General features: G+C 42.3%; 1 protein-coding gene across 8 annotated transcripts in view; it reads right to left on the reverse strand.

Moving 5' to 3' along the window:
• ARID1B (AT-rich interaction domain 1B) overlaps positions 1–23,190 on the reverse strand; it is a 378,713-nt gene that overhangs the window by 62,131 nt on the left and 293,392 nt on the right. For all 8 annotated transcript variants that reach the window (XM_074368093.1, XM_074368091.1, XM_074368095.1 and 5 more), the window contains one exon: positions 7,058–7,237. In XM_074368093.1, the coding sequence (XP_074224194.1) occupies positions 7,058–7,237 (180 nt within the window). The remainder of the gene's footprint in view (positions 1–7,057; positions 7,238–23,190) is intronic.

Genomic DNA, 23,190 nt, shown 5'->3' on the forward strand with positions numbered 1-23,190 from the left:
TTGGGCTGTTTCTAGTTTCTAGCAATCATGAATAAAGCTGCTGACGTCTGCACACAGGTCTCTGTGTGGACACACATTTCATTTCTCCTGGTAAACTCTAGGGTTGAGAGTGCTGGGTTGTACGTTAACTGCATGTTTAACTTTATAAGAAACTCCACTAAAATACGCATGAGAGTTCTAACTGCTCTACATCCTGGATGTCGCCAAAAAGACATCAGCCGTTCCAGTAGGTGTGTAGTGGGTGTTTTTGCGGCTTTAATTTTCATTTCCCTAATGACAAATGATTTCGAGAGCATTTTTCATGTGTTTATTTGCTGGTCACCCTATTTAAGTAAGATCCTTGCTCTGCAAAAACGGCTGTATCTTGAAGAGCCTGCCAGATCTGCCTGCCTACTCAGACCGGTCACACAGTGCTGCTCTTTCAGGCGCTGCTTTGGGAGGGAGACTCAGCGATTAAGACCACAGGTGCAGATTCGAAATGAAAGCCAACCCACCCCGTGTTGCACTAAATCCGACTATTTGTGGGAACAGAGATAATTTATCATTTGAAATGACGTATAAAGCACCGTATTTTTCCTAGGTCAACATGCATTTTAAAAAGTCTTCAAAATGTGAAAGCAGTATCACGTAAAGCTTGTAAGAGAGGAGGAAAGACCCACTACATTACAGTACGACTTCAGTATTTCACTTTTGGTAGTTTTTTCTCGTATGTTACAAAAATTAACTCCTTTAAAAATTTAATTATATAATGATGCAAGCTTAACGCAGAAAATACAGCATCACAAAGAGAGATAGACAAAAATGATCCTTAGTGTCATCCCCCAAAGATAATTCTTAAGCACTGAGTATTCAGAACGATAGCCCTCAAGCATCAAGGCAGGGTTGAGGAGGTATGCCAGTGTCTTTGGAGCACTCTGTCTTCATTCATTTAGGAAATAGTTCTTAAGGGCCTCTTACGTGCCAGCAGCTCTGTGCTGATGGCTGGGGATTCAGCTGTGAGCAAAGGCAGAGAGCTTACGTTCCGGTGGCAGCAGACATTCCAAGAAACAAATCTAGACAATGTCACGTGGTGCCAAATACTATGAAGGAAAGTAAAGCAGGCAGAACTTACACAGACTGGTGAGGGCAGGTGCCGTGAGACGGGGACTGAGGAGAGCCACTCGGGAAGGGAGCCGGGGGCCCGCTGGCTACCTCTCTGGGTAGTGGAAGTGGATCTTTGGAGAAGCCACCACCACCACGCTGACATCACACACAGGCCCAGGGACACACGGCCACAGGCAGACGCTAGTATCTGACTTGAGGGCAGTAGGTGAAGAAAAGAGCACAGGCCCTCAAGGAGCAGGGACGTAACCGTCTGTGCATGTGTGACCTTCACAAAGCTACCTGTCACTACAATGTTCAGTTTCTTCATGTGTAAAAAGGGACAAGATGATCTATGTCATGTGGTTGCTGTGGGGAAAATGATACCAGTAACCACGGCTGGACTAATTTTACTTTCAAGATGCATAGATATTCAAATTTATTTCTTGAACAAAGTATAAGAAAAAGTGAGCACTAAGAGAAAAAATGTAAAATCGTATTATCTCAATTCAATAGCCAAATTTGGCATAAAACAGTAAAATCACTATGGTAAGAAATGAAGGGTTCTCAGAGCCGCTGTTGTCACCACAGCCTGAGCGCCTGTGCCCTCCCCCGGCTCAGACCCTGCACACTCACGTTGCCTGCATGGGAATGGCGCCCCCTGGAGGGACAGCTCTGCCCGGCTTCACCTGATGGCAGGCGGGGGAGGCCTTCTGAAAGGACCCTTGGTGCCACTCTTACAGATTTGAAAACTGTGTCTCAGTAGGTCATTTCTTCTCAAACAAACATTTGAAAAAATGGCAGTGCTATGGAGTCCCAGGGAAAGGCACCTTGCTGAGATGTAAAGAGAAGCTACATGTCCACGTGCTGCGTTTCTACACCGCTGTCCGTGACTGTCACGATCCAGACCCGCAGCACAAGCCCGCTGGCTGACCACGCTGCACGAGGCGCTCGGTCCCTCAGTGAGGGAGTGGATGCTGGCGCTCTGCTGCTGCTGCTTTTAATTAGCAACGTCAAATAATTAGCTTCACACTCGATGAAATTAATGTTGCTGTACGTTTTTTCTTTTTCTTATTTTAAGTTGATTTGTATTTAAAATTTTCCTTACTGCTTTCTTAATTCCCAGGTATTGATAAAATCATGATGATTATTGGTCTGTTAATAGAAATTCATGCTTAAATCTTGCAACTTGAAGGCTAAATTTGAACATCAAGAGAAGACTGCATTAGCCACATTTTGCTATAAAATGATCTATTACAATTTGTTTTTTCTACTAGCAAGATAGAGACTTTGAATAACAAAGACTTACAGAATATGGAATTAATACTTTTGCCTAGCACTGTCCATTTAACCATAAAATAAAGGTAATAGGAAGCAGTAAACATATCAAGTGCATTACAACCAGTTTCCCAAAAAATGCGTGAAACTTAAGAGGGAGTGACCAGCCTTTGGAAAGCCAAAGAAAAAGATCTCCAATTTGTAGCACTGTCCACGGGGGTAAAAAACGAATCCATGTGGCAGACACATCTCATCTCTGTAGAAGAGCAGATGAATTTAGCTTAATTTAATAGTAAGAGCGGAGACTGAAATCTTGGGTCATGGTGACACCAAGGTTGTCGTGGGCCTGTAAGGCACTCTCAAGTAGCTAGTGGGCTGCCAACTGGTGACGTTTCTATGTTGTTCCTCTTGAACTGAAACAGCTGTGAGATCATTAATGTGCATTTCACTACTCTGGAACTGCATTCACTTCCACTCAGTATCATTTAAAGTTTGCCTTTACTGAATTTATGAGAAATATTTTAATGAATGAAGGAGAAGGAAGAGTTCCGATGGCATCTGATATGCTTTAGAGAAAAACACTTTAAACCCTTCTGAAAAACACCTCTGGCCAAGTAATTTAGGAATGAAAGACTCACCTACTTGTAAGCTCCCTGCTTCCTAAGACACAAACTATAGAAATTAAGGCACAAAACCAAGGCTGAGTCATTGTACGACCTACATAGCTGTATGTGGTGGCCCAGACACTAACATACAAGGGACTGATAACTGGAGGGGCAACCAGGCTCAGAATTACTGTTAGTTGTCCAAGGTAATACTTCTAATTCATAGCAAAGCTAAGGCAAGACCCTCCTGTTTTGCAATTAATGACAAGTATGAAAAAATATCTGTGGACAGTTTGTGACAGACACTGTTCTAGAGAACACAAAAACAAGGAGGACAGTCGCTGTCCTTGGGAAATAGAAAGGCTATGAAGATGAAATTGATTTCAGCTCCCTTTATCCCATGCAAATTCATGTATTAATAATTAACATGTCAATCACATAATTCCTTTCTATTTATTAGCCCAAGTCCCCATGGCCATCTCTACTTGCAAACACTTTGTAAGCGTAGTTATTTTACACATGCTTGCTTCAAGGTAGGAAAATACTATTTCGTAAAATATACTGCAATTAAACATTTTTACACATTTAGATTGGCTTCATCCCATTTGTATATTAAATAATTCAGATTTTACAGTATTAATACACATTTCTGAAAATTTCCTCTTAACATAAATTTTTTCCTTAACCTCTGGCGTTTTGATGTATTTCCAAGCCTATATTCCCCAAATGTTCCTTGCTCCTTGAAGGCAAGTAGTTCGTCTTTTGTTCCCCCAGTGGCTCACTGAATGAAGGGACCAGTGAGGAAAGGGTATAGCTGAGGCATGGGAAATGACACACCAGTGACTCTGTGAGTGGCCTCTGAAGCCTCCCTCGGTTTGAACTCTGGCTCTGCACTTCCCAGCTGTGGGATTTGTTAAGTAATCTACTTAACCTGCTTATTTGTAAAATGGGATAACGTCGCGGGCTTCCCATTAATTAAGAAAACAGGTAAGTCTGCCTGAATTTGAATCCCAGCATGACCACTGTACACCCTGGGTGAAGGTGCTGACCTGGTATGAGCCTCAGTTTCTTTGTCTGTGAAGTGGAGTCATAATGGCACCTGTCACACAGCACTCTGAGAGGATTAAATGAGTTCGTATATGAAAAGCACTACAGGACCCAGGACCCAGGACCCAGGACCCAGGACCCAGGCAGTGTTGAATCAACATTGGTTGTTATTTATGAGTAATTTTGGAGAAGCTACTCCTGACCACAGAAAGGTTCATGAAAGGAGATTATAAAATATTTTCCCCTGAGATCTCTTAAAAACCAAATTAACCAGAAGAAAGCCATCTAGTTGGTAACCGACATAGAAGATGAGACTAACGACTCTGGGTCACCGCACGAGTGACTCTTTCCAGAGACATTACAACGTATAACATGAAGACATAAGCTGAATATTTTATGACTAATTTGAGTAAGTTAATTAAGAGAAAGAAAGAAAACTTCATTTGGGTCTCTGTTTAAAAGGATCAATCAAGAGAGAAACGTAAAAGTAAGAACATTTATTGACTTGAGCGATACAGGTTACGGGCACTATTTCCTGTCACTGAGAGTTTGCTGAGGAGCGGAGACTCCCCGGAGGAAAGCAGACACGGACCCCGGGGCACCGGGCACTGGCCTTCAGCACAGGGCACTAGTCAAGGGGCCAGGAGGGCCACCAGCATGGACTGTGTGGAGATGTCACCTGGTGGGGGGGGGGCACTGCAGAGAACACGAATGTGCAGGCACTTTTTTCAAAGTTAGAAGGTGCCGTGTATAGAAATCATTCTTATTTAAATTGTCTCTAATACTAACCTAAACTCAGTATTTATGTCTTAAAAAAACCTAAAACAAAAACCTTCTTGACAACATAACTAAAATGTTCCGCGGTGGATCCAGCGGGCTGCACTAATGTAAAAGGCTCTGGAGTTGAAGCAAAATTTAGACTCACAGAACATTTGCATTGGAAGCAACTTCCAAGGTAACGCAATCTAATGTTCTCATTTTCTACAGGAAAAGCAAATCCCAGAGAGTAAGCCATCTTCCAAGGACACACAAGTTTGGGTGAGAGCCCTCACAGGTTCACCGCTCTTAAATCAAGAATCCTAATGTTCAACAGATCCAGAAGACTGAGGGTTTTATTCAGAAAATAAATCCATTCTATAGAAATTAGCTTTTGTGTTACTAACTACTAAAGCTAAGTGCTCACCAGATAGTCCAAGGCTCCATCTTCCCTTACTTGAGAGCAGCGCAGGATGAGGCTGCAGGAGTGAATTATTTAAGAGTAGAAGAGATCACTTCTGAAGATTACACGGAGCCCTTGAGAGCGCTCGTGGTGCAGCCCAGGCCTCTGCCACCCCCAGTTCTCAGAACAAAGCTCTGACCTTCTCTCCAGTTATGTTACGAGTGAAAGTCCGCATCTTCTGCACACATCACAACTTACAAACTGCTTTTCCAACTTTCACTCCACTTTTTTCTTTTCCCGACAACCAAAGACCCCAGTTTTGAAGACACCCACCAGGCGGGTGCTGCAGGCAGGCGGCGCACCCACAGCTCAGTGACTCACGCCCGCCTTAGCTCAGCAGCAAACTCCGCAGGTCACAGCTACCTGGGGCCGACAGGGGACAGAGCAGATTCTTCTCTTCCTGTCACTGGGACTCAAATTCCTAGAGCTTATTGTTATTAATAACACGGAAATCCACTTACAACATGGTATGAAGGGAATCAAGCAAAACTCACATCTATATCCCCTCTGACCACGTGCACTACTGATTAGAGTCAGGAAGGGGCCATGGAAAAACTTTGTTTTGGGTGTTTTAACACAATTTTGCTAACAACAGAAATACTTGGAATGTAAAATAACAGAGCAATGTAAGGCAAGCAGGTGATGCTACACGGACAGTACTGAAGGTGCTTAAAAGAGGTCTTCAAAAAACAAGGCAATTTTCAAATGGTGAAGTAAAGAAAGCTTTCCTGAGAAAGAGCAGGTAAAAGCTGAGCAGGTCCCTGGCCTCCTCAAAGAATCATCTGGCCTTGCAGGTGCTTACTCGACGGCTGGAGAGGCTCAGAGAGCCTCAACACAGCATGTTTTCCCAACGGACACAAACACTCTTGGAAATTCTAGGGCTTTATTAAGTCATGAGACCCGGCTCTGCTGTGGAGGCGGTGAACACTTTATTTCACCACAGTTTCCTGGTGAGCATCGTGCTCACTTGGAATGTTCCTGGTACTTTCAGAAGTGAGGAAACTCTGGGAATTGTGCCAGATTATCTCATTCTCTCTAAATTATCCATTAATGTCTAATTTAAATAAATAGAAAGAAGGTGCTAAATTCAAATGCCTTACTGCCAAAAACGACTTAGAAAAAAAATGTATGTATCAGGTTAAAAACCCTGATAAAAGGATTCTGCATGTATAAGACAAAACAGACATCAACTTCCAGGAAGGCAGAAGGCAGATGGTGCATTTTGGGCACAGTTCCACATATTTTTCTACCTTTGCCTTATCTTCCTTTTTAAAAACATGTGTCCATTTCACACTTTGTCCTAAGAGTAGAATGGTAATGACTGTGACAAATCAGAACCACTGTCTACCTGATAAGAGCACTTTGGAGACAGATGGGGAGAGCCTGTACTGGGGTGACATCCTCCTGAGTAGGGGGCACATTGTTATAAAGATAATTACATAGAGGGAGGGGCCAAATCAGAATTCATGATGCAACCTAAGTTTAAAATATGAAACTTTTTGAGGACAAGGCTTGTGACATTTTCTCAACAAGCATTTAGAGCTCCATCCCAGAGACAAGGGTTTACTCCTTTATTATTAATAACACATGTATGAAGAGCACTTACCGCAGCGTCTGATGCATGAATACTTAATGAACAGTTGCTATAATTATTCTTCCCATCACTATGGGCAACTGAAGGACTGTGGGTTTGCATTAACCTCACAAATCTGTCAGGTAACAAATAACGGGATCTTAAAAGATGTTTATACTGTTAAGATCTTGAAGGACTAACATTAACAAAATTTCTACAACCGACTGCAATGCATTTTGGAGAAACTTTTTTTACCTTGTGGTCCATATTGGCTCATCTGTGCACCGTAGGTCCCACTTGAGCTACTCTGCTGAAAGCTGCTGATTCCAGGATGCACCTGGCCTCCAGGAGAGGGATGAGGCGACATGGACGGTCCTGTCTGTTGAGGTCCGTACTGAGACATCTGCGGGTTCCTTTGTGTGCCTGCCATAAAACCTAAGTGGGAAATAAATGGAAACATATAAATGCAGAGGACAAAAGTGGGCATGGAATTGAGTGGAAGGTGGATGGGAAAAAACTGATGCTGCAGGATTCCCCTAAAGAGCATCTAAAGACATTGCACCCCTAGTGTGCAGGGTGTGGAGGGCCCCAGGGGCCACCCTCGTCCCAACCCTGAACTGTCATCAGAGTTCCTGGGAACCTAGAGGATTGTGGACTTGAACTAGGGAAAGGAGGAGAGGGAGAAAAGGCAAGTAACCTTAACCTCTCTTGACCTCCACCCCTGCCAGGCTGGACATGTTGTGCACACCTCTCAGAGCCTCTGCCCACTTCCTGATCTCTAGGGTGCATGTACTCAGTCACTCAAACACTCCACCCCTCTCTTAAGCTCCGGCCGGCACCCAGCTCTCCCCTGCATGTAACTACTTCTCTCCCCTCTGCTCTCCCAGAGCCACACCTGTTCACCTCGACTCCTGCGTGCTGCAGACTTACTAGCTCATACTAGCCCTCAGGGGTGAGCTGTGAGTAAAAGGAGGGTCTGAAGTGTAACCTGCTATTCCAGAACAGACTCTGACTTCCTCCCATGAAGTTCTGCCTGCGGTCTCCCCAGCTCCACCAAGGGCACCACCACTCACCCCAGGGCGACACCCATGATCCCTCCCCGACTTCCCAGGGTGCGATGGAGCCATCGGCTCCTGAAACGGATCTCAGGTCGCTCTTCTCCACTTCCTCGTCTACAAAAGCCTCGCCCAGCTACCGTCCTGTCTCCCCACCGCTAGCTCACCCCTCTCTCCTGTTCTGCACCTTTTGGTTCACTTTCACAAAGCTGCCACAATGATCGCTCAGAAATAAAAAAGGAAGTTAGAGTACATCTTCTCTGCATAAAACATCCCCAGGCGTCTCACTGGACCTGGGAACAAAATGCAAGCATCTGACTATGACCTACAGGCTCTTCTGTGGTTTGGGGTTGCCTTTCTCACTTTAACCCCACTTCCTGTAGTTTTCGCTCCTTCTCAATATCTTGTATGTCCACTGGCCTTCTCATGGTTCTTAAAGGATAACTTCAAGCTCTTGCCCTTGACAAAGCCTACTGTCTCCTGTTCCCCCTTCTGAGAATGTTCTACTGCTGCTGGTTCCTTCCCGTTCTCCAGGCCCGTCCTCCCTGACGCGGCACCACTCCTTGACTTTCTCATTCATTTTCCCTCAAAGTGCTCTTTGTAACCTGTAATCAATCATCGTACTCTGTTTCTGACTCACTTAACCTCTCTGTTTCCCACTAAAACATAAGCCCCATGAAGGCAAGATCACGTCTATGTTCCCGGCTGCATTCTCAGTGCCCTGCAGGGCATCTGGCATGTGACAGGTGTCAGAAACTACTTACTGAGTGAATGAGTATTAAATTCCTCATGAACTCAGAGTGTTGAGCACAACACAGTAGGTGCATAGCAGGTAGTTGTCCAAATGGGTAAAGAAAATACATTTTTAAATTACACACTATGTCATCCGGGTACCTCCCCATCATCAGTAGTTCAGCCAAATATAAGTAAGCATGCAGAAGGAACTGTGAAACACTCATTTAGACAAGGAATACCCCAAGACAAGTATCTTAGGAAAAGATAATTCATCAAACCAGCAAACTAAGAGCAGTTTGAAGAACAACTCCCAGAGCCCAGGAGTGAGAGCTGATGAGAGCTCAAGTGCGTCAGGTGAAGGCTCTGGCTTCTGCCGGAGGAGAGCCGAGAACAGTAGCTCCTACAGAGCCTCCTGAGGCAGCCGGAGGGGACGATCGTGCCTGGATCCCACATGGTCAGCTTGAGTTTAGGGTGTTAAACAGAGAAGGGTAGTATTTACAAAGGTCACGGTTTACATTTCAGTAAGGAAAAAAAAAAGATCTATTAACACTGCTTCTGTCTGAAGAGATAGACATAAAATAGAAGTAGAGCTCTTCCTTTTTATTCTATTTCATTTATTTATAAAGATAAGTCTTGTGAAATTGGGCTCAACTGGCAGCTCCCAGATATAAATCATCATAGAAAATATGTTTGCTTTTTCAAATCTGAAAACAAACAGAAATCAGAGTGCTAAAATTACTATAAATGATTGCATCTTAAGATGTAACATGAAATATTTATCTAAGCTTTACTGTAAAATTCTCAAGAGTTTCATATAGAGTTGTTTAATAAAAGATGTGTTTAAATTTCATATAGATTGTATAAGTTTTCGTTCCTTTTTTTCTTTTGGACAGTGACTGCTTTCTTCTTCATTAGTTAAGGAAAATAATATACATCCTTTTTTTTAAGCATTAAATTTCACTTCAACCATGAAAGTGTCCACGCTGAAGGATCTAGAACCTCTGATAACACATTACATCCTTAACTTAGTATTGCCTCTGGGACACTCACTACAGGCTTAAGGTTTGTTCAGATGACTTTTAAGAATTCTTATCTGGACAAGTTACTTTTTTATTTCTGACTCTTTACTCAGTCCTTAATACACACACACACACACACACACACACACACACACACACTTGAACTATCCACTTGAACTATCTCACTCATCACTGGAATTTTACAGAAAATCAACTTTATGAAAAGGCTCCAAAAGAGGTGGAATGTTAAAGCTAATCCCAATGGAATGTATCACAGCATCAAATTCCACAACTTAGAGACAAGCTTCTATGGAGGATGGAATCCACTTCCTTCCACAGAAATTAAAATCGGAAAGCTAATTTCTTTTCTCTGTATGCTTTTGCAGTGGCACCACTTACAAGAGTTCCCTGAAATCTTGTTTTATATTTTTGGTAAGATTCATCCCTTTCCATGTAATCCCCAAGACAATGAAAGGAGATGACATAACTTCCCTGACTCTTTTTCTGAGCTATAATCATCTAATGGTGGTCAACCGGGAATAGAAGGCCTGGATTACAGTCTTGTTTGTGTCACTGGCTCAGAATCCAGCATGGGAGACTGATATGTAAATAAATATACTGCAGTGTGTGTATTGACCAAACCAGCTGTGTGACCTTAAGTGAATCATAATTTATCTGAGCCTCAATTTCCTCATCTTAAAATGAACATGAGGCTCCTGTAAGATTAAGTGAGACAGCGTATGAAAGTGTTATGTAATCTGAAATGTATCTGATACACAAAAATAAGAGATTATGACGGTATTTTTCTAGTTTATAAACCGCAATCCTATGGAAGTTTGTTCCTTCAGTCTGATTAACACTGGCAGAGGCCACACACAGTCTCAGCAGGAAAGCGGTACAACCTGACTTGCATTTTTGAAAACTAATTCTACTGTAATATGCAGCATGAAAAAAAGGACCGAAGGAGAGTAAGGCTAAAAGTCAGAAGACTAGTTAGGAGGTAGGTAAAGAGGTACATGATATGTAACCACAGTTAAATGCCAGCAGTGATGCTACTTAAAAAAAAAGCTTCCATTATGGATATAACCATATTTTTAAAAGGTTAATGAACATTATCATAATGTAAACAAACTGATGAAAATTAGCAGACATTGACCAAAAAAAAACTCTACTTTTCATCCTAAACATAGAAACTCTGCATGTCTATTATTTGTTTCCTCATCCATTAAATAAGGACCATTGTATCTATCTCATAGTGTTGCTGTGGGGATCGAATGAAACAATATGTAAAAAATGTGTAGTAGTACCTGGCACACAGCAAGCTCTCAGTACGTATTAGCTATTATTATTACAATATATTCAAAAAAGGGAAGCAAGAGAGGTAACATGGTGTGACAGCAAGGGAGCTGAGCTAGGATGCTAGTCGTGGGCTTCCATGTTTGCTGTGCCGAACACAGCAATTAACTTGACCTTTTTGGCCTCAGTTTCCTTACCTGTTAAATGGGGAGACACACAATACTTGTGGCAGTACTTCCAGCTCGAGTTCTCTATGATTCTGGCTTAAACTTTTTTTTTTTTTTGGAAAAATCTAATTCAGGTCTGTAATCTGTAAGTATATTTATTTAAGGGTATTCTTCATTTTGTTTTATTTTAACCGTTATTCTGAATGAAATAAATATTAAAATGCTTCCAAAAAAATCAAACTTCAACCAAGAATTTTCTATTTATGGTAACGTATTTATTTGATTGTATCTTGCTTCCTTTAGAAAGTTATTATAAAATGGCAGCTTGTAATATAGCTTATGAATAGAAAAACTGACAGCTGAGAGAATGAAGCTGCTTTTTAAAAAAGTTGTGAAATTGTTCTAGTTACAAGCCATCTGAGTTTTAGAAAACCAAGCTATCTGGTAAGGAAAATTTAGAAAGTGCAAAATGAATTTCCTACATATTACAAATACTAGATGTATTATGGAATTATATGCTAGGTAAATAATCTAACATGGAAAATTCAAACCTTGGAAAAAAGAACTAATTTAGATAATTATTATTTACATTATACAAAAGGACTTACCAAAAAATCTTAGAAACTGGATGAAAATATGATTTATTCATTTCATTCATAACATATATCCACAGGTTTATATAAATGGATTTACAATTTTTGAGTCCTTCATTACATGTGTATGCAAATCACAAACACTTGTACGACCAAACTCCGAATGAAGAGGCACAAGCTATGTTCTCAGAGAAAAGGTAACAGTAATGGGAAACAGATACAAATTGCACCTGTTGGGAATCAGATGTGGGTTACAAGCTGCCACCACCAACCACTGTGTGGACCCGCAGGTTCTCTTGTAGGAAATAGTGAATGTATTTCCTGTCCTGGCTTGTAAGATCGTCCTGAGAGTCAAGTAAGAAAAAACCTATGTGAATGTGTTTTTCTAAACTGGAAAACACCATGACAACACTAAACAAAGGCTTTGCTATTGCCTTTTGAGTGATGCCGTAAGCCCTTCTTCATTCACTGTGTGAGTTCCTAACTAAGCTATCATATGGGTAACTCAATCCACAATAATGATACACAAATCTTCTACCAGCATGCCCCAATTTTACCCTGGCATTAATGGATCTGTGGGAAGAATAAGAGAGCATTAAAAAAAAAAAAAGAGTAAAAGATGTGATTCTTGTCCTTGAAGGATTACAATTTTAGTTGAGTAGAAAATAAAACCTATCAACAGGGAAAAATGATAAACTAAAATTACAAAGCCCCTGAAGCAGGTGCGGGCTGGGTGCTAGGTGCTAGGGATGTAAGCCATGAGCAAAGCAGGATCCGCCCTCCTGGCCCTCACAGTCTAGTGGCAGGACAGCCATCCTGAACACAGCCAGAAGGAAGTGTGATGAGCACAAGAAAGCAGAAGTACAGGGGCTATGAAGATGTCAGGGAAGACCCAATTCAGCCTGGGGACAAGGAGGGTTTCCCTGAACAAATCCTATTTAAGCTGAGACCTCAGCTGAAGGTAGGAAGGATGCAAGCAAACTAACCACATCCGACTAGGACGAAAGCATGTCTGACTAGCAAAATGTCCGTCACACTGTGTACTCTCGGCAGCTACAGTTCCTGCATTCAGCCGAATCCTAGGGGCCACGGGCACCCTTTTATTTGGTCAGGGCTTGTCAATGGTTAGTTTGATATTTACCATCCCTTTCTTGAAGTCTGCCCCTAGCCCCGCTGCTAAACGTAAACAAATCACAGGCAGAGGCAGCATCACCTCCCACAACGGCTGCCTTCTCACCTACAGACATCCACACATCCATGTCCCACCCTTACGGATTTTCCTCCTTTCAGAAGAAGGAAATCTTTTCCTTGAATCCAAGGCTAGGGCCTTCACTTTGTGCTCTGAATGCCATCCTTTCTATCTCTCCAGGGATGTTCAACAATGCTTGTTAAAAAACTAGTCACTGACTCTTGACTGCTTAACAGAATGAAGGCATACTGTTGTGGTGTGTATTTATATATATATAAAATATATATATAATATATATATAAACTACTACTCAGCCATAAAAAACGAATAAAATAATGCCATTTGTTTCAACATGGATAGACCTGGAGATTGTCATCCTAAGTGAAGTAAGCCAGAAAGAGAAAGAAAAATACCATATCATATGTGGAATCTAAAAAAAAGAGACACAAATGAACTTATTTACAAAACAGAAAAAGACTCACATAGAAAACAAACTTATGGTTATGGGGGGGTGGGAAGGGATAAATCTGGAGTTAGAGATTTGCAGACACTAACTACTATACATAAAATAGATAAACAAGTTTCTTCCGTATATCACAGGGAACTATATTCAGTATCTTGTAGTAACCTATAGTGAAAAAGAAAATGAAAATGAATATATGTATGTTCGTGTATGATTTAAGCATTATGCTGTACACCAGAAACTGACACACTGTAAACTGACTATACTTCAAGGAAAAAAAAAAAGAATGAAGGCAAATGTATTGGCCCAGCAATCAAGTCTTTGTGGCCTGACCTGTTTCTCCAGCCCCATCATGGCTATATGGTCAACACAAGGCACCCACCCTGTTTCTATCACTCAGACACTTGTACCTCCCTACAGGCACCATGTCGTTTTAGACCTGCAAATCTTTGCACATTCATTCACTTAACAAATATTTACTATCTCTCATGTTCCTGGCATAGTGTTATTCACTGGTCTGACAACAGCTGACATTTACTGAGCAGATACTATGTGCTAATAGTTTTGTTCATTATTAGTTCATTTAAACTTTAAAACAACTATGAAGACATTGAGGCTCACAGAAGTTAATTCACTGAAAACACTTTCACACATTTTTTTACCACAATCCATAGTTAAGAAGTAAGTTTTATACCATGATTCAATGTGTATACGTGAGCATACATGTTTATATATTCATATTCAGTATTCACACACTCACTGTATGCCTCACAGAACAATTTCTACCCTGATTTTTTCAATTAAAAAATCCACTAATGAGAGGCACAGTGTGAAAACAGAATGTTCGACTGTGTTCTCTATTGAACACTGTTTCACAGTGAGCCCCGAGGGCCATTCACCTCCCTGTAACTGACGTGTTCCCGTCCTTCCTGGCTCTGCCCCCCGCTGCCTTCCACAGCATTCCCTGGCCTTCCAGAAAAGCAGACACTTTCATATGCTTGGAGAGCACTAGGTATGTTAGCTGACGTAGAGCAGTTGTCGCACCGCCATCACTGTTTGCTGGGGTGACTGTCTCCCCCCAGATCGTGAGCACTGAGGCTTTAAGAACACTTTCTCTTCGCCTCTGTCTCCTCAGGACCAAGCAGAGTGTCTGGCACACAACTGGAACCAAACAGTATGTGTTTATAATGAATAAGAAAACATCTTCATTCAGAATGCATTTACTTTTACTTTGGGAAAACGATTTAATAAATGTGACGGTCTGACGCCTCGTTTCAGAGTATACTGGAGGAATCATTTCCGGGGAAAGGACAGCTATTCAAGGAAGGAACAACTGACAGCTGATGGCCTAACAGTCCAGAAAGCGCCGTTACTTCTATCACCTAAGTATCTGCCGAATGCATCCACTCCACCCACCTCCCCAGTCACTGCAAATTCAAGTTTTGGCTTCAGCCCTTATAGTTAGGCAACTTCAGGCAAATCAGTGAAGTCAAGCCTCAGTTTCCTTCTCTGACGGGTGGATACATCTGAGCCTACCTCCTAAGATGAAAGGAGACATTTGAGGTAAGCACACAGCTCAGTGCTTGCACACAGAGCAGAGGCTCAGTAAGTGACAGCTAGTATTTTTCAAATATTTTTAATACAACCCACCGTTTATTTTCTATCTGAATGACTCCAAGTTTTCAAACTGGCCTCCCTTACCAGGCTCCCCTTTAAACCATTCTGCACGGCAAAGTCAGAGAGTGCTGCAAAGCCCTGGACCGTGGTCAGTTCCCTGGGTGACGAATGCCACAGCCTGTGGGCCTCCTGGCAAACAGCTTGATGCCCTTCCCCAGGCAGCACGCAGCTCCCTGAGCTGTGCTGGGCCTGCCTGCTCTCCACCGCCTCCACCAGAGCCAGTTACAGCTGATGGGGGCCGTCCTCATGCAGTTCACTATCCAGAAACCAGTGCCCGTTTCCAGGTAGCTAGTTCTAGAAATAGCTGGCCAGCCGTGTTATTTCACTCAAAAAGCTGAAGCTTGTCGGTTTCAGGCCGCTCAACCAACCACTACAGAACAGAGTAGCTGTGACAGCCTAAGATGCAGCGCACATCCTTCTCGGTCCCACCGAGCCCCTGGAGGCTGCCTGCTGGTGGGGGAGCAGGGAGAGAAAGACGGTGGGAAGGAGGAGCAGAAGACAGATGAGCAGAGAGAGCGAGAGTCCTGTCAGGTGTCTGAATAGACTCAACATGAAGAACAAGGATCCTGATTTTTGTTTATTACAGGATCACAAGCCCCAAGATAATGACTAGCTTGATAAACATTCATGCAATGGATGAATCAATACATTAGGTTTTTTGTGAGGTTTGCAGGGAGACTAGAGTCTGAAATAAGACTATTCTCTTTCTAGCTGTAAAGAAAAACTCCCACGACCTGGGCGCAGCATAACGGAGGGCTGCTTCTCTGCTGGGGCTCTTCCCGGAGCTCTGGCGCTCACGCGATAAAGGCCCACTCTTGGCCAGACTCATTTCCACCACCTAGTAAGATGCTAACAACTTGCCCTAAAGTTTATTCCAAAGGCACATGGGTTTAGATATTTAATTACAATTTGCTAATTTTTTGAATGCTGTTTTCTACGCATCTAATAGCTGAGGCAGGGTTGGTGGTGGGGTTGCCAGGACCTTACCTGGAGTCATTCAGTCTGCAGGTTATGAGTGGTTTTCTTTACAGTCATTCTCCTATGGATATTTTTATTAGTATCAATGGAAAATTCCTAGACCATGTATTCTATTACGGGGCAGTATAAGTCACGTTAAGTCTGGGGAAATGCTGCTTCAATGTTTACACAGAGACCAGTATTAAAGACTAAGCCAAAGAGGCTTTTTTTTTTTTTTAATGTGTTTTAAAACATCTCTTCATTGTTTTCCTGGAATCCGGGGAAACTGGCCTAACAGAGAATCAGTATTTCTAAAATGTTTATCTGTATTATTAGGTGAGTTTTCAGGATCTTTCAAATACTCTCTTAAACACTGTACTATTTGTGTTTTATTAAGTGGGTATTTTTCCTGGTTTAAAAAAGGCTATGATTCTCTTATTTGAAAAAAAAGAAAATTCTTATAGAAAAGAAAGATCCAATATTACTGTCTGAACCTTAGCAGACCAAAAAAAAAATTTTAAGCAACTGACTTATATAATCATTATAAACAAAGTCACATTTTCCATATAAGAGATGAAATGCATATAAATGTTTTTATGCCGAATGAATGAGGAAAAACCCTTTACTGGACAAGACAGAGACATGGCTTATCTTTAGAATTACTTCAAAACTTCTCAAAAGTAGAATAAAATTATACTTAGGCCTTAAGGTGTATTTGGAGGAGATGCTAAAATAGAAAGACAGAGAGGAAAGCTCCCATGAGTCCAAATAGCCCACGACAGGCTGTTACAACTGCACAACAGTCACTAACGGGTTAAAGCACCATCCAGTGAAAATGCAGCCCGAAGCTGAAGGGTGCTACAGAACTGAGTTAGAAAGAAAGTCGAATAAATAATGGAGCAAATACATGGAATGTCAGAAAATTAAACTGTAAGGCATTTTAACATGGATCTGAGCCTCCAACCGTATATCCTTTCCCTCTTCATGCAAGACAACAAATTCTGCAGCGTCAGCATGGGAGACTTTAAATCCTGTTGGAAAAAGCAGAGTTAAGCACGAGGCCCAAATCATGGTTCATCCCATCCATGAATGAGAAAACAGCCAAGAAAGAGGGAGACTGCTCAGGCTGCCACCGGAGAGCAAGTGAGTGCAGAAACAGTCACGCCAAAATGTGACCCCTTCATCAGAGGCGCCCCTGCAGCTGGCAAGGCTCCAGCACTGTGGGGACACCAACAACACACCCAAGGCTCCGGAAGCCACCAAAAAGCAAGGCACGTTTTTCCTTTGGCACATGGACAATTTATTTTCATGTTGGCATCTGTTAAAAATTCACAGAATAACTGCCTTGTTTCCTCAAGCCAGTTCAATAAAAGATGCTTTCCCACATGTGTGAAATAATGGTCACACGCTGTACCACCTTAGTGGAGAGACTCCGACTATAAAGACAGTGATTTCTCATCACAAATAGGTGTCAGATTCCCATTCGGGGAGAAAAATAGATTTTAAAGAACATTCTTGTTACATTTTAATATCCTCAGTGTTTATTTGCCTGCCTGCTTCTCTTCACAACATGAAGTGCTTTGAGGAAGACAGAAACTAATGACCCGTCCAAGGCTGCAGCCCCGGCCCCCGGGTGCTCTCCCAGCTGTGCCATCAGGTTAACTGGCGGAGTCGCTCCCTCTTCCTTCCCCACCACTGCAGCGTCCTATATTCGGAGACACAGACGACAGCATCTAAGCTCTCCTCATCCACCCCCATAAAGCCCTCTCAGACGCTGACATCATCTATCATCGGGAAAATTAGAGTCAGGGGAGGGATCAGAATGATTACCCAGATGGCAGATGGGGCCAAAATATCCGGCCTTTCCTTATTCAATTCTTTGGAGTTTTATCTGCAAAAGTTTGCTTCAGTGCTGAGGGCAAAGACAACTGTACGCATCACTATGTGCTACAAGGAGCAAAGGAACCACCTTTTAAGGCTTTCAACCCGGGTCTCACCTCAGTGACCTCACGCTTCTTACTAACATCTGCACAGTGCTGTGCAATACGTAACTTTTGGACATAAGGTTGCACCTGTGCAACAAATCCATGGGACACTCTGATCCTCATTTTCAAATGAGTAAGCAGAGATTTAATTAATTGTCCAAAGTCACAAAACCAGTTAGTGATAAGGCTGCACCTGAACTCAGATTTTTTGGTTCTAAACTCCCTAAAGATTAAGATGAGGAAAAGAATGTACTATAAGAGGCACTGGAGCTGAGACACTGAATAAGGACACATGGTCCCGGCTCTCACAGAGCTCTAGCTGGGGAGGGAAGTCCACTGTTACTCCCAGCAGTGGGTCCTGAGCATGGCCAGCCTGCACGGGGACAGTGCCCAGCCCGCAGGGCCGCACCACAACAGGGAATGTTTCCTTTAACCACTCAGTAAACCTTGACTCATGGACCGACAGGTACCAGGCTGTTCTGAGGACATGAAGGATTAGTAAGATGGGCAAGGGGACCCCATGTTGGGGTAGGGGTGGGGTTGAGGAGTGGGTGGCAAAGGGTCAGAGAGAAGAGTTTATATGAAGATCCCAAAAGAGGTTCGGTGTGACAGGAGACTGAGAGAGGCAGTGGGGTGTTGAGAGCGAGATGAGGAAGGGAGGCTGGGTGGGAGGAAAAAGGGCCTCATGACCAAGCACATCACTGTAGCCTTTCTCCTCTTAAAGGCTTCTATGAAGGGAATGGCATGATCTCACCAGTCTTCTGCAAAGGCCATTCTGGATGCAGCTTGAGAAGCGAACTGGAAGGGAGCGATGCTGAGGCAGGAAGAATGGCTGGGAGGAGCCGATGGTGCCTCAGTGGCTGGGGCCGGGGTTTTGACAGCGAAAGCCAAGAAAGGGGTCTGTGTGGGAAACATCCCAGGGGTGGAGTTGCAGAATGGGATGACGTGTAGGGCACACGGGAGAGAAAAAGACATCAAAGATGCCTGCTGGCTTTCTGGCCTGGGAAACCAGGCAGATAGCAGCCTTCCACTGAGGGACAGACCCATAAGGCCCAGGAGAAAACACGTTATAAGGTGCACACAACCCACAATGCTGAGTTTACCTAAGGTCCAGATGTTCTCAGGCACTTCCACTGAAGAATAATGAGCCAATTACAAATGAGTGTTAACTATTAAAAGCAAGCTTTAACTGGCAATTCAAAAAAATTATTGCATATGCAAAAGTAACAAAACCAGACTTCCTTTGAAATATTCTAAAATTTAGACTGAGAGTTCCCCAGTGGATATAAATTGGCTTTTACTGTACGTGATACTTGTTTGCTGAGCTCTTTGGTGAACAGATCTCTGGACAGTAGACTTAATAGATTTTAACAATAACCCTAATACAATTTCTATACTGTTATCCTCTTCATTACTGACTAGCTTTGGCTTGGTCCACAACCCAGCCCAGAGGCAGAGTTCTGGGGCTGAAGAAATTAGAAACAGCTTTCTAGATATTCTCTCTTGTATAGTATCTCCCATTTGAGTTTATTTTCATCTGCCATGGATTATAAAAAAAGGGATCCTCAATTAAGAGCAGAGGCTAAATTAATTGCATCTGGGGGTGGGGGTCGACTATCATTACTGCCCGCACATGCTGATCTACTACTGTGTCTACACAGCAGTGCTTGGGAGCGGGATCTGTCTTCTCTTCTTGACAATATGTTTGTGCTGAAAGGCAGCACCATTTTCTAGCTAGTGTGCTCACAGTATAAATGACAGGAACACCTTCACATGCAAGAGCAATTAAAAAGGTGGGCTAGGTCATTTTCTGACACCCAGCATCTACAGATTTACCGAATACTTAAACAGAATCCCACAGAAAGAGAAACAGAGCAGTTTCTGCAGTTTTTGCAGAAACAGAAAAAAAAAAAAAAAATTCTACTTCCAACTCCTTAACTATTATCTCAGTGCGTCTCCTTCATTTCTGTCCTAACCCGTTCATCTGTTCTTGACAAATGAGTTAGGTCAACTAAGATATTTTAAGATAATTTTTAAAACATCAAAACTGACTTTTGGTGTACATTTCACTAGGAAATAAGCTTTTTCTGAACTTTTACTTATGTCCATCTAAATATTCCTGGGTTATAAAGAGCACGATTGGTCTCTGGACAATTTACTTAGCTCCAGGCTCCAGGTGCGAGCACTCCAGCTCAAACTGACATCGTGTCTGTAGGGTTGTAGGAAGACATCTGGGGAGAATGGAAGGCAGAAGTGAGAGCTTTAATCTGGTGCAAGATCAAAATGCCTGCAGTGTTTTAAGAAAAACACTATGCTACAGCAAATGACCTATTATGGTAAAACTGAAAGAAACTTATGGGGTAAGCTTCCTTAATTTAAGAACAAGAAATATTTTGTTCTATGGTTGTTCTGTGCTCTGAAAAGACCTGAAACTTCTGAGTGGTTGTGAGGGCTGAATTATTTTCCGCTGCCCAGCTCAGTCTTTGTTGAACATCTATTATACAGGAGGTGCTGTTGTAGACACAGGGATGCAGAGCATCAAGATACAGTCCTGGCCCTCGAGAGCTCGGGCTAATTTACAGTAAGACACTGGATTTGTTTTAAGAGATCTCTTACTTATCCTTGGCATTAAGAAGTAGGAGAAAGATTTGCCCTAAGCAAATAGAGTGTGCCTAGAAATTTGATGAGGAATTCTATACAGACACTGAAAAGAAGCTAATATACATCATTAAAGGGTGGATAAAATTGTATCAAGGTAGTTAACATTTGGGATTAATAACAGAAGAAAAATATGTAAGAGTGATGAAAACAAATTCTACTCAATCAATCTCCATAAAATGTGCAAGTCTGAAACCTCACACTTCTGAAGGACACAAATCCTGATTCACATTTTCACGGAAGCACACAAAAAGAGCATCTAAATGCCCAAACCCACCTCTGCTACACACTTTTTTTGCATAATGGCACTATTTATATTTATTAAAATGGAGCAACTGATAAATATCATCGTGAATATCAGACTCAAAAGATGAGAATTTTGTGATTCATTTGACGTAGGGCTGTCAGGAACTAGGCCTGGCTGGATACTTGAGATGTATTAAACTGCAAAATTTTGTTATTTTTCCCTTGTCCTGCAACTACAGAGTAAATACATGACTTGTCTGGCTTGTCTGCTCGAGCACCAGCGACACAGTAAAAGCCATTTGTCAGTCAGGTACAGGACGCCTGTATACTTTGACTACAGGTCTGTTTAAATAGTTGGGAAAGACAGAAAAGGTGATCATGTAGATGGACAAGAGTGAAAGCTTGGAGGAGGGGGACCTCGATAATTCTGGAAGAGTCCACCCAGGATACCCTCCATACAGAGCTGACGGGCACAGAATGGTGCCGAAGAACTGCCTCCAGCAACAGAATACATTTTCTAGCACATCACAGTCCTATGGTAGCTGGCAGTCCATGTCCAAAAGGGGAAGTTCTTAGTGGTTCTGCTTTCAGCATATCTCAAGGACTAATTAAATCCTCATTAATACCTTCTAATTATTCAAATACTATGGGATTACACTAAGGAAGTCCCTGCTGGCACACTAGATGAAAAGGGTTAAATAACCTATGTTGATTTTGAGAATCCAGATCTAGTTCAGACCTTCAGAAAACGAGCAGCATTAACATGAATATTTAACTAGACACCACTGTGAAAATTAAAAGGGAATTCAATTAAAAGGTTTTCAAAAAATTAATTCTGACCTCTCTACATCTGTCCAAATAAATAAGCCTTCTTGAAACGTTTTCACCTAATTGCTAATCCAATAAACTAGAAGGGCATTTTCTAGTTTCATTAAGCTTAACATTTTACAGGGGTTAAAAATGTGATCATTTTGATGTTAATAATAATTATACTTATTTATCTACTCAGATGACTATTCCATACTCTTCCAAGCCCTCTCGGAAAACAGGACAACACATTAATAAGCCATTTCCTATTGCTCTTTTCAAATTTTAAGATACATGTTAAAGATTAAAAATAAGGATAAAGCTAATCTAAACTTGTTAGCTACGATTTTCTTGTAAAATGCATTTCAATACTTTAGGGTTATCTTAACTGTCCTTCCAATGCCTTAGGTAGTATGGTTTTCACTATTTGACTTTTGGGGTGAGGGGCTTTAATATCAATTCTGTATGTTGTTATGTGAGGTCTACAGAGAGAAGATGTGGTTTAAAATAAAAACCAATGGCAAATGTGTTACAGAATACCATACTTAAAAAAAACAACTCTATCAGTAACAAAGAAGTTAAAAACCACAGAATTTGAACTAATTATCTTTATTCAGTTAGTAAGAAGCACCACACAATATGCGAACAGGAGGGTCTACGTCAAGCTTTATATTGGAAAGTACACGAAACACAGAGGAGACAATACCACGTAAGAATAAAGAGGCCAACAAATGTCCCAGGTGTCTCCCTTCTTGTGACCTACGAGGGCCATATCCACACGTACCTCTTACAGATGAAAAATGCAGAACTATAGACACTCAGCCATTTTTGCCCACATACAATGTGAAGAAATGAATCTGTGACGCTTGCCACCAGGACCACCAGATAAGGAGGGCACTGAACCGAAGAGGGGCGGGCCCTGCAGGGCCGGCTTCTGGGCAGGGGGCTGACTGCACTCTGCCTCGGGAAGAGGAGACGGCCTCGCCGCTGCCAGTGTGGGCCAGGCCCCAGCACTGCCTCAGAGCTGCAAAATTCTCCTAGACAGGGTATCCAGTTTCTTACTAAATGTTCCTCCTGAAGCGGGATACAAGGACCAAATAGGAAGAAACGACAGCAGAACAAGACTTGAGCTTCTTGAGCCCGGAGGGACCTAGCGCCAGGGCAGCGTGTCAGCACTGCCGGCCCCCGCTGAGGAGCTCTGGAGAGGACCCAGAAAACTGCACCTCCACGCGAACGTAGGCTCCACCTCTCGTTCTGTGCAGTTGTCTCTGTGCTGCCGTGTCTCTAGATCCTCTACCAATAAAGAAAAGCTATCTCCTATGGATACGTTAAAGAAAATGTGTCTAATTGTGGAATCCTGCTCTCTTATCTTACTCTCACCTGTTAAAACAAAGTAAGGGTGTTTCCACCTTGGTGGTTTTAGCACTCAGCAGTACAGAAAGCTATGTTCTCATCTTGTCTGTCAAGGTCCATGGTTTCTAAGAATATGTTTTTTGACAATAAAATGCTAACTCACCAATATAGTTTCCTCTCTGCTTCTT

This window comes from Camelus bactrianus, chromosome 8 (assembly GCF_048773025.1).
Source record: "Camelus bactrianus isolate YW-2024 breed Bactrian camel chromosome 8, ASM4877302v1, whole genome shotgun sequence".
In the NCBI taxonomy this organism is placed as follows: domain Eukaryota; kingdom Metazoa; phylum Chordata; class Mammalia; order Artiodactyla; family Camelidae; genus Camelus; species Camelus bactrianus.